Below are 13,127 nucleotides of genomic sequence, written 5' to 3' on the forward strand. Positions count from 1 at the left end.
CTCCAGGCTGTCAAGGTCTCCCTGGATCACATGCCCTCCCTCAAGCGTATCAACTACACCACTCAGCTTGGTATCATCCACAAACTTGCTGAGGGCGCGCTCAGTCCCACTGTCTATGTCATTGATAAAGATACTGAACAATACTGGTCCCAGTACAGACCCCTGAAGGACACCACTTGTCACTGATCTGCATTTGGACATTGAGCTGTTGACTGCAATTCTTTGGATGTGGCTATCCAGCCAATTCCTTATCCATCAAGTAGTCCATCCATCAAACCCATATCTCTCCAATTTAGAGACAAAGATGTTGTGTGGGACCATGTCAAAGGCCCTAGAGTGGTCAAGATAGATGACATCAGTTGCTCTTCCCTTATCTACCAACGCAGTCACTCCATCATAGAGGGCCACCAGATTAGTCTTCTACAGCTATTAGAACAAATTTTGTCTGCTGTAGTAAATGTCTTCCTGAACTTTAGTAGCGGTACTGTGTTTACTATTTTGTTCTGTCTGTAAGGGCAGAGAATTTGTTGTTACCCGTACTAAAGGGGACTCCCGTGTATTTTTGTTACTGAGAGCAGGATAACAATGCTGGGTTTCACCATACATACCTAGGAGAAAAATTTTGCCCCTTGGTAACTGCAAAGAGGATCTGTTTGTACATGGTTAAATAATTTATTGGAAAACTATAGGATATAATTGGTTTTTTTAACATATATTTATACACAGATATTAATTTATTAGTTGTACCTCCTTTTCTGTCGTGTATATTCTTCCTAGTCCTCTAGATTTATCCTGGGTACTCTTAAGTAGAGTCACATCTCTGATACCCTATTCTGGTAGTTTCTAGGCTTTCAAGAAAACATTATGGCCCAAGGGCAGCTAGCCCGGCAAAACTCTGCTTTTACTAACTGTTGTCAGTTCCTTTGGCAGTGGTCTGTGATCTTCCCAGAGAGCTTATCATACTCTTTTCTTATGCCTGGGATATTGCTGTAAAAGCATATGATTAACACAAGGTTGTAGTGGAGAATAAGCACAAATACATAGAATTCCCCAACTCCTAATTTGAGCACTTCTCATTGCCCTGTCTGGAACACCAAATACATGAGGTTGCCCTCTCACACTCTTTTTTACTGTTCCAGAATTGCTCTATTACTAGTCATGTTGTTTGACATGGCGATTGATACAGCTTGCTTAGGTCAGGGAATTTTCCTCAACAGCAGAAGGCTAGATGAAAGGGCAACGGGAGAGTCAAGAACTAATTATCTCTTAGAGCAGGTAGTTCTTCCTCCTCAAAAGCGACTGTTGGAAAATAGCGTGAAAGCTGATTTACAAAGAATGTCAACTCTGGCATACTCTTTCAAAGATACGCACTGAGTTTGCTTGAAGAGACTTCAGTTTGAGCCGATTCAGTTTGCCGGCCTTTCAGCAAACATGTTCTGTTGCCTGATTATTCTGCTATATATAGAAACTAACTTCTCAAAAGTTAGCCTTGACAGGAGCCAAGTCAGAAGCGTGCATTGGATAAACAGCCAATGGATTGACTAATACTGAAGTTTGCAACAAGAAAGACTGCTTTTGAAGGAAATCAGGTGGTATAAAGCAGGATGGTTGTATTTGGCTGAAATAACAGGTTAAATAGGCATATATAAGATATAACTGGGTTTTTTTGGCAGTCCTAATATGCAAATATAGAAATTGGAGATTAATAAGACAGCAATCCAATATGCATAATTTTATTTTCCAACTGTTTGCTAACCTTTCATAATTTCACAAAAAGATTTAAAAATATAATAGAAAAAGTTTAATTGAAAAATCATCTGCATTTTTTTCTGATAATACCTTTGTGAAGAGATGACCTCCATTTATTGAACAACATGTAGTGGCATAATTTTCGTGCCCTACACATTAGTATGCAGTAGAACTGACCTGATTCAGATATCATCATTGTAAATGTGCCAGAATTAATTTAAAGATTAAAACTTTATGTTGCCAAAATAGAACTTCATGAAGAATGCCTTAGATATTTAGCTTTAAAATTTTAACTACCTTCTTGCGTCTTTCTTCATATAAATGTCTTTAATATATTTTTTTATCTTAGCAGTATGCAATTACTGATCATGACAGAACATGTTGGATGGGCCAGCTATATCTACTGCCATCTGATCTTCTCAAGAAACAAATAAGCCACATGAAATGCAAGTGTAGGACATTCCAACCATGCTTCTGTGCTCAGGAAATTGTACTGAGGACAGGGCTTTTGATTCTAAGTGAAAATGTATATCTAAACCTGTAGTTACATGTCTTCCTTATCCTGTGAGCTATATGCCGAAATCTTTATCTCGAATTATAAGATAAGTATCAGGTATCTAAGAGAATCAAAGGAACAGTGACTTGCAGGAGTGCTTTCATCTTGAGATGACAATATACATCTAGAAATCAAGAACCAGATGTTGACTACCTCTGAACTAAGAGTTATATACATTATTCACAGTATTCATCACAGTCACACATTGGATATAATATTTTAGTCTTCATAGTGCTCCAGGGGCTTTTCTTTTTTTAATTAGGAGAAAACCAAATCTTTGCCTCCAAGATTTTTACAAATACAGTTAAGACAAAATGCACAAGCATAATTACAAGCTGAAATAAAGAACAAAGATCTGAATAAGATAATAACTTAAATTCATCATCTGCACTCATGTGATTTAGATTGTTTGCACAGTGCTTCACATGCCCAAATTAGTTTTCTTCCTTTAAAGAAATCTGCAGAAGCAAGTTAATTTGCATGAGTTATGCCTGTACAGTTGTGAATTTAGCACTCATTTAATATTTTGCATAATACTTCTAAATAATTTTATTATATGGAGATAAGTCGATTCAACTTTTTCTTTCTTTTTTGATTTGCTGTTGTCCTAGGATTTGCCATGGTCCCTGCATAACAGTAATAGCATAAGCTGTAATAAGATGCCCGGTCTTTCATCTGAATATACCATAAAGTGTCTTAAAGATGTATGAGAAAGTTTGCTGAAAACCTGAGATTTAGTGGGAAGGTTAGAGAGGCCAATCTTCTGTGTTTTTGTAGTAGTGATGTAGTCCTCATGCTTAACGGGAGTTGTGCTTCTCTTTTAGGAGGTATTCTTTAACTTCAAACTCTTCCTTGCCACAAGGAGCAGCAGATAAAAAAATATAAATGAACCAAAAATAATATTTTAACACGTTTTCTGCTTCCTATTTTTATAAATTATCTATGAACAATTTTGTCCAACTGGATTCATGGATGTTTACCTACCAGCTCTCTGATCTGCATATCAGCTACTGTTAAATTCTGCACATCTTTAACATTCCTAATCTGTAATCAGAGGTTTTGTCATGAGTCGCTGATTGCATGTTGGTGGTGGCGGTGGTATTTTCTCCTTTGAACTCTATGAGGAAATCTGTTATGTTCTTTATTTTGGCCACAAAATCCTGTTACCAAACTCCTTTTCTACAGCAGCTGTACAAAGCAATTGAAAATGGAGCCAGCAGGATTTGGAACACTGTTATTCAAGCTTATTTAAAAAAAAAAAAAAGGTTTTGTGGCATTTTTGTAGTTCTGTTGCTAAGTTTAACCCATGAGTTCTTAAGCAATAGTCTGTAAATGTTTCACTAATTTAGGTCTCCCACAAATCAGTGAAATTCTGTGAAGCAATACATTCTCCGCAGTCATCTAGGAAAAAATGTTTGTAAAGATCTTTCAGGTTTTGCAGTAGGTCTTCATGTCTAGCCAAGAACAATTAAAATCAATTAAAGTTGCATTATCAGTTTAACAACCTAAAGGGAAGTCACATATTAAATATTTATAGGTAAACTCAGAAGATCATTAAAGCTGTATTATTTAATTGCTTCTTCTATTGACTTCCCTATTTTTAGAAAAAAAATTAAACACTTCAGGCAATAGAAAACGACATAATATAGGCCAACACAGTGGTGAGAATACAAACATTCGGATACGTTATGAAAGCATAGTGCATTCTTTGTTTTCTATAGTTAAATCATCTAGAAGTTTGCTGCAAAGACATAAGCAGCATTACATTTCAGAGTTTTAATATTATTTAATAATTTCCAATTTTATTAATTTCTATTTGATTTAACATTTTTCACTGCTAAGACTCATTGTTCTGGAGAATTTTATCTATAATATAAGGTAAAGAAAGGAGGAAAAAAACCTTTAGGTAGTCTACCTGGCAGTTTTGTAATGAAACAGACCGAATATATGAAGTTAAGGAGTAGTTCTAACTCTACAGGCAGAAGAAACAGAAAATTGGCAATTTCAGAATATGTTTATTTTCTTTTGAATTACAAGTCTATTCCAGGAAGAAGATAATGCATTATCATCTGAAATATATAATCTAATTCAAACTGAAAAGTTATGTCTTTTCTGGATACCAATTGCAAAAACATCATCAAAACGCACCTCCTTGACTGAACATGGTATTCCCAAGGGACCAATCCTTGTATCCTGAAGACAGTTCCAGGGCTGGCAATACATAAAAACAGTGCGTTGTTTTTCTAGTTCATTTCAGTTACTTTTCCTAGTGGTGCCACAGATTTTCTCCATAGCAATGAGCTGATCTTCGTTTCATTGGGCTTATCACTTATTTTTGTTTCGATACTTCTGTTCAGGCAAGTTGTTGGTTCATTCAGATGCTAGATTTTCTCTCTGCCCAAGGGCTCGTCCATTGGTTTTCCTAACAACTGTGACGTATAAGATATATAGCAAGAAAGCATTTTTAAAGAACCTTTTGCTATGCACTGTGGGCAGTTGTTGACTGAAATTGTGCAGGAGGATTTTCACTGCTGCTTCCCTCCCTGGTAAAACAGGTTGTGGCAGGCACCATTAAATTATTCTTTCATAATCAATAGGCACTACACAGTGGATGAGAGAAGTTAGCCGTGTAAACTGTCCCATCATTATGTGAAATTACAATGACATATATGAACCCACCTCAATCTTCAACTTGCCATTAGGTGAACCATCAAAGGTGTGACAGTGGATCATGATGGGGAACACTGCAAGGCTCCACTTCGTCTTCTTGCTCCTCTTCACAGCTGCTTCCACCTTTTTCTTCTTCATTCCTCCTTGTCCTCCCAGGCTTGGGCTGCCAAGAGGCTACATGGCTCTTCGTGCTGTCACGTGCAGGGGCAGAGGTTGGCAGGTGTCTCCTTCCCGTGCTTTCCAAGATAGGTGTACCCGATGTATGAAGGGCGTTAATCTATAGGATGCATTTGACACTGGAAAATTATTTCTCCCTTACTCTTTTTTTTTTCTCTGCAGTGTCTGAACCAGCACTACTCAACTGGCAGAATCTATTCCAGGCCCCAGCTATGAATAAATTTTAGGCAGTCTCTTCCTGTATTGTAAAATTTAGTATTTCTCACCATTTTTCCAGTCCTTTCGGGGACATAGGTGTGACAACCGTTGCAGTTCTCATTTCTGAAGAAGTCATGCAGAGGCTGACTAGACCACAGTCCTTTGGTGGTAAACTTCTTTGTGGACCTCAGTAAGCTGCTGCAACCTCCTTAGGTTGCAGTAGGTGTAGGTGTAGACACATGAGCCTCATCATCAGATTATTTCTCTGTGTAGGTCAGTACAGATGTCTTATGGCGCAGCAGAAGATGAACTTAACACTGTCACCATAGTCTTTCTTTGTGAGGTTTATTTCAGAAATATAAAATTATGTGGGTTTATTTTGTTACAGGTTTAAAACCACTGTAGGTGAAGGCATAGCTGTTTGGAAATGTTTTGGGTTTTTTTGTTTCCTCCTATTTCTTGTTCTTACTTCTGCTCTAAGGAAACCAAACAACAAAGGCAAGGCTGACAGCTGTTTCAGCTGAGCAATCTGGCATTTTATTACCTGAATCTTATGCTATTCCTGTGGAGTACCTTGCCACTGGATACTCTGATTTATCAAAGAAGTTCACCATAATTAGTTCAAGATGAGTTTGTGAAAGAGAAGTCCCCTGAAGATCACTAAATAGAAAGAAGCTGTTCAGGAACTGTTCCTGTCTGCTTCAGGAAGCTCCTGAGTTGTAAATGGGAGAATTGCCGGGAGAAGTATCACATCTGGCCAGCTTTTTTGGCCCTTGTTAGAGGCAAGGCCAGATATGCTTTTGTTTGTAGCCAGTACAGCTCCTTTTAGGTTCCCATTGATGTAAATCAATTTTTCCAGCACTTTAATACTTTTCCTGGTTCATGAGTTTTGTAATCTAATCCAAACCTGTCATGAAAATATTGTAGCCTATCTTTCAAATTCTCACCAGCATCATTTTTATGTAAATCACTGGACAAAATCTTGTGTTTACGCTAAGGACCCCCCTACTGTAGTAAAACAACAGTTTTACCACCCATAAAATCTGATTACAATGTACCGCAGCCCTCAGAACGGTAAGCATTGCAGAAAAAATAAATTTTATAGATAAGTTAATAAGGAAAATAATCTTTTCTCAGAGGACCCCCCTAGTAAAACAACAGTTTTACCACCCATAAAATCTGATTACAATGTACCGCAGCCCTCAGATCAGAACAGATTGCAGAAAAAATAAATTTTATAGATAAGTTAATAAGGAAAATAATCTTTTCTCAGCAATGGGGAAGAAGTGAGAAAGAATGGGCACATTTAGTTGTTTGGTAAATTGTACGTATTTAATTTCACCTGGTCAAATACCAAGCTGGACTATGGTAAGTTTTCAAACTTTAAAAAACTGCACCTAGAGCTGCATAAGCTCCATTTATCTGTATTGAGTCGTCAACTCTGCCGATGTTTCTTAAACTTGTAGTTAGGGAAAAGGGGAGATATTTCAGGGAGAGGCATGAACAGTCAGGGTGGTGATATATACATACATAGATACATATATATATATATTTAAGGAGTGGGTGGACTGACTGCTGCGTAAATAAAACCCTTCATCATTCCTAGTACTAAAAAAAGGTGTGATAATAGTGTAAGAAAAATGTGGACCAGCACGGTTCGAATATGCAATGCCCAGCAGAGCTGCTTGACAGTGCCTCCCCTACATCACACTGTGCTGAGTTGACTGCTCCACGGCAGTCTTTTATCTGCTAAGGTTTACTCATTACTCAAGTAGTCTAAAGGCAACTGTTTGCACTTGGAGTTAGAGTAAAGTTCTTGTCAGTGAAGGTTCATCTGCCCAGAAGTACCCTTTGACTTTGTTTGGGAGGGGGGTGTTGGTTTTCTTTCCGTATGAAGGAAACCGCAGATAACTAGACTGTCTATTTTGGTTCATTTCAAGCCTATTTATTGGCATCCTTTTCCTTGATGCAGGGCTGTTTTTACAAACTTAAAAGACATTGTTGCCAATTTTCTGGTATGTTTGTTCTAGTAATTGAGCTTTTGTTTGATTATATACAACAAATTTGTCTGCTCAAAATGGGTAAAGAGAATTCAAACAGCTGAAACTAAATGCTGCCAAAGTTTCAACTGTCTATTAACCCTTTACAATACTGCTAATGAAGCAATTGTTACTGACAAAGATAAAAGCAGAATCATAAACTGTGCAAACATTCAGCATCTGGCAAAAAACAGGTATCTTCAGGCCACCTTTATTGTTATAATGCATATATAAATTGACATGTTTGTACTGAGTAGCATTCATTACGTAAAATTTTATCAGAATTACTCAAGGTACACTCCACAGACATCTTGTTGGCTTCAGTGAGTTCGATTCTGGTTTTATCTGTGGTGAGTTTATTCTGGTGAGATAGCACTGAATTTATCAAATTTCCCCCTCACACACACTTGAAGATAATAAAGTCAGATCATTGTATATCAAAACTATATGATCCAGATATCATATTCCTCCATTTCCTTCAGCTTTATGTACACGGCTATTTCAGTGACCTATGGTTTCAACAGTCTAGAGGTGCTAGGTTATGATTAATATTGTGGTATTTTTCCTTAGGTGATGTTTATGCACTAAAAGCAGAAATCATGGTGTTAATTTTTGGCATGTTTCTACTGCCTGCAGTTTGTCCTTCCACAATTTGCTTTCTTCTCTCCCCTGCCCCCCAACTAAGTTGGACCGTATTGCAATGTAATACAAAAGCCAACTTGCCATTATTCAACTTCCCGACATAATTCTCTTCATTGTTTGCTTTGGTCTATGTAGAGCATTTAGAATTGTATGCATTAGTGATCATTAGTTGCCAGTCCATTACATCAGTTGAATTTCATAAGCAGCTAAAGTCTATGGCATGATTTTGAGATTTAAACAAAAAGGTATCATTCCATTAATATCTGTGCACAAATAAATTAATGAGTTGCTCTACAGATAATTACTGAATTTACCTTTAGAATTACATTTACAAAAAGCAACATTTTTTGATGTATGCTTTCTTTTTTTTTATTTTGGTAAATTTCATTATTATGACCTTAAAAACTTTGAAGTTACCAGTTCTTTGCTGTTTTTTTGTGAACATTGTTAAGTACACATCTAATAAGCATTTGGATTCATTAGTGTATGCAATGTAGGATAAAGAGAAATACTTCATGCTCTACTTCTTACTGTACTACCTGGTGATTTAGAGGGCTTTGCATTTTCAATTATTGTAAAAGCATTGTGATGTTAGCCATGTATATTAGTAGCTGTTACAGAAAAGTTTGTTTCAACATCTGTTGAAGCCACACGGAATTTTTCCATTTTGCCCAAGGGACTTTGAGACGGGTGCTTTGTGTGCAAGGGATACTCGTGCCTGTGGAGTGCGGCGTGAGAAATACTTTGCATTTCCATTCTATTCATCTAACAAAATCGAGTTCCTCCCAGACAAATAACAGAGCCTTAATCTTCTTCCCCTGATGCTGCTCTTAAAAATACACATGTATCATTAGTGTTATGTTATGGATCAGGGATCCTGGGGAAGTCTCTGTAATAAATTTTGGCCAGACCTCACCTCGCCCTGGGAGAAATGATTCAGGTGCTTAATGGGCATCGATTGTCATTTGAGACAACCAAGGTTATCCAGTCTGGCCTCCAGCTTTCTCTTCATAAGGAATGGACCTTCCACAGGTCCCATGTTGTATATACTGATCATGTACAGATCCTTTAGATCTCCTGTGACATGAAATACATGAATCTAATGTCATTCGAAGGCACCAATAACCACCCATGATGCCTCCTCGAGTCCTACCAGAGGTCCCTAGCTGCCTGGGGCTCACAGCACAGCATCCTCCCATCCACTGAGAGCAAGCTCGCAATCCTGCATGCACAGAAGTAGCACTATTTATGACTGGGCAAACTGGAGAGGATTAATGTCATGTCCTCAGACATAATGGCAGAACGGGAGTACCTTAACGATGAGTAGAGCTGAACTTTCAAGCACCTTTACTTAGGGAATCTGATTTTCTTAATGCTGTAATGGCCTTTGTTATTTTCCAGTAAAAACAAGTAGGGTTTTTTTTTTTCCCTCAGCAGAAAAAGCAGGGCCTTGTTAACTGTTCCAAAGAACGAAGTTTACTTCAATATTTCGGTTTTATTACCTCTAGTCCTAGGTTACCACTACCCTAGCATAATGTTAATTTTCATGTGTAACACAGCATCTCATTATAATTCACTAAGGAAATACATATCTTTGTTGAATGTTATGTCACACTATCAAACAGTGGTTGCAGAACAGCCCAGGTTTGCCCCCCAGGTTTTACTGAATGGTATTAGGCTTTAATAGGGAAAAGTTTAGGAACACAGTACCTGCTCACAATGTGCTTCACTTCAAGTCATTCCCTTGTTTATAAAAATCTACGCATACATTTCTGCCAAAGCAATAGTTATAACCCTGAAGCAACTACTGCCTGCCTTGCTGGAAAGTAGTCTTGACTTTGGCTGGCACTTACTATTTGTACAGTATTATACAAAATGCCTAAGTGCTCCCAAACTGCTGTTTCTAGAACGATGCCTGTCAAAAGCACGTCCCGGCTCTTTGCTTGATGCCGCATGACTAATGGGGAGAGGGGCAATGCCTGGCCGAGCACCTCTGCCCCTGAAGTGTGCAGACCTGCGCAGACATGGACTTTGAGGTCTGCCGGGAATACGGTCAACACGGGGGGGGGGCCAGTGTGGTGTACCTGGCTGTCAGCAACAGGAGCGGGTGGGGGCGAAAGCTAACTTCTGCTTTCCTTTGTGCAAACTTTGTCCACGCAGACATCTTCCTGCCAGCATTCCTTAAATCTTTTATGCTGTAAATACAGTAGGGAATATAAAATGCAGCTGTATGTATGTGTGCTTAAGGACAGATTCTGCACATATTTTTGAAGGTGAATGAAGTTAACTGGTGCAAAGTCTGTCTTTGGGGGGGCTCCTTGACTGAGTGGAGGTTGTCACTTAAAGTTTTACAGGGTCAGATGCCTTCTCATGTTCAGCTTGCAGTAAAACTAACAACGAATCAGAGAATAAGCCATTCGTATAATTTCTATGTAATTCTATAAATTGCCAGAGTCGTGGCAGTTTTTGTATTGATAATGCTTTTTTCTTTTCCCTTTCCTCTCAATTCTTGAAAATCCGTTTCCCCCAAAAATTTCCAGAGCTTGCCAAGAGCTCTCCCGTGCTTCCCCCCCGAGGTCAGCACGTTTTCTGACTCCACGTGTGCTCTCCCCACCTGCAAAGCACCCGTGCCTGGTTTGCTGGGCTGGGCTGTGTCCCCCTGGCTCCACAATCCCCCAGCCCCCCAGCTAGCTATGCCCTTCTGCTGGTCTTCTCCTGGCCCCAGGGAAGGTCCTGAGACCCCTGGGACCCCCAGCCGGCTGGGACAGGAGAAGGGCTGCCCGTCACTGGAGAATGAACCCCAAGGTTGGCCAGAGACGGCGAAACCAGGTCCTGCATCAGTAATGCTTTAAAAAGTGTTTTTCCCAGGGCGCACCAGCTGAAATGCTGTGTTTGTGGTTTTCAGAGATCCCCTTGGTCTTGTACCTCTTTGCCCTGGTTTCTGTCACCTGGCTGTGGGGAGGACTGCACATGGCTTACCGGCACCTCTGGATGTTAGTCTTCTTCATCATCTTCAACAGCTTGCAGGTAAGAGCTGGCGCCTTTTCCTTTCTTGCAGAGCTGGGGGGTCATCTCCACTGCTCACATGTTTGTCGTTTCAGCTTCACCAGCTGAACAACATCCAGAAACACATTGTGACACAGTGGAAGTGTTAATTATGTATTCTCTTTATTTCTGAAATTAACATATAGGCTGCATATTAAAGCAAGGGATGCATTGTTTTGAAACAATAGCAGTATAATTGCACAGATTTAATTTCATAGCTAATACACTGGGAAAGAAAATTGCTTGCTTCTGTATGTAATATGTTACGGAGATAATTATAGCGTAAAACTGAAATATCTGCAGCCTTTGCAAAAACACCGAGTATTTCAATTTTCTGTATCTGTTAACTCTAATAAAAAAAACTACAAAGATTTTAAAATTATATAACCATAATATTGAATTTTTTTTCCTTATTAGAGGTGAGCCTTGAGGCTTAGCTTTTCCCATGCAGTATACATATTGGTAAAGCAAAGATCTTTTCACTGAAAAAAATCAAATATATGGAAGTTGATTATTAGTTATAAAAAATGCAAATAGCCTTTTGCAGAATTTTACACATGCAAGTGCTTCTACTGGACTCAGTACTGCATTACACTGAATTCAATGCTATACCTCACATTGTGGAATTGTTTACAGAATAAAGGATAGTATGTCACGGATGGGGAAAATGCCTCTGAGGTCTGAAAACAGTGAAATGATGAGGAATTAAAAATATATATCCAAATGTATGGTATGCAAGTTCCTCTGCCATTTTCATTATAGAAATATCTGTGTTGCCATGTATGATTTACCTATATTAAAAATCTTTATACCTCATCAAATAAAAATTAATTAAAAAGATATATTTTCACAAAACAGATTTATTTTAGATTTGAATTCAAAAGGTGGGAGTTTCCTTAAGCAGAGATCTAAACATTTTCAAAATTCACATCTCAGACATAAATGGTTTTTTTAAAATGAGAAAAAAAAAAGTAGGTTATTCTCCTTGCAATACATTTAATTATTCAGTATACATTGTCATTTAACTATTCTGTATATTTTGGCATATATTGGCTCAAATTCATTATGATGATTTCTTCTGTGAAGTTACATGAGTAGATAAGCTCTAGTAATTGTCCACAAGCAAATAAAATTGCTTTTCAGGAAGGCAGCTGAGCTTTTTTTGTAGTCAGACTGCCACAACTCTGCAGGACTGGCAGCAGTTCCCTCCCTTTCCTCTCCCCCTGCAAAATCTCAGAGTACAGGCAAACCCCCACGAGAGTTTTAGCACTACAACTGTAACTTTATAGTGAAACTTAATGCGCTGATATAAAGCATAAAAGTGTGGTGACGTGTGTGTATGTACATGTAGATATGTATATGTCCTTCTTTACTGTCTCTCTACAAAGAATTATTACTAGAATCCAATCTGGGTTTGTGTTACATAGATCTATCTCAGATACAAATTTTTGAAAAGGGTAATTTATTATAATTGAGATTTTATGGCAGAGGTTAAATGGTGCCAGAGCACTGTAATAATGCATGGATATTTGCTTTAAAATAAAATTACTTTCTTGCCAGTGCATATTTAGAGAAGAGTGATATGAGTACTTTGTGAAAATCATCATTCTTGGCCAGAGTGTTGACCCTTCTGTGTAATTGCCAGAAGAGACTTTATATTAGTCTGCTTTATATAACTTGAAATTTCGTTGTATTCACGTAAAGTTCAAAGCCATAGAATTATTGTTATTTTAATTTTGCCAATTTCAAGACACCAATTCATGCAATAACATCAAGAAGTAAAACAGGATGTTGAAAGCCAGTTGTGTAAAATATAAGACCCACGAGGTCTGTGGGGGATTTATTGCACTAGTGGTCCAGTATGATAGCAGGCGATACGGAAAACACAGATGTAAAAGCATGCCTAGAATAATGTTTAAGTCATGACTACTATTAGTGATGCACCACCGAATGACTCCAGAGTTAGGATTTTGTTTAGATCCAGGTAAAAGTGAGATGAAACCAGAAATACTTGCTTTTCTCAGTCTGTGTGAAGTTGGTTAAATTTAATG

The 13,127-nt window shown here is 38.1% G+C and overlaps 1 protein-coding gene across 1 annotated transcript in view; it reads left to right on the forward strand.

Moving 5' to 3' along the window:
* Positions 1-13,127, forward strand: part of ADGRV1 (adhesion G protein-coupled receptor V1) — a 305,425-nt gene that overhangs the window by 251,679 nt on the left and 40,619 nt on the right. The window contains exon 88 of the mRNA XM_019474377.1: positions 10,937-11,058. Coding sequence (XP_019329922.1) covers positions 10,937-11,058 — 122 coding nt within the window. The remainder of the gene's footprint in view (positions 1-10,936; positions 11,059-13,127) is intronic.

This window comes from Aptenodytes forsteri, unplaced genomic scaffold (assembly GCF_000699145.1).
Source record: "Aptenodytes forsteri isolate BGI_AS27 unplaced genomic scaffold, ASM69914v1 Scaffold41, whole genome shotgun sequence".
In the NCBI taxonomy this organism is placed as follows: domain Eukaryota; kingdom Metazoa; phylum Chordata; class Aves; order Sphenisciformes; family Spheniscidae; genus Aptenodytes; species Aptenodytes forsteri.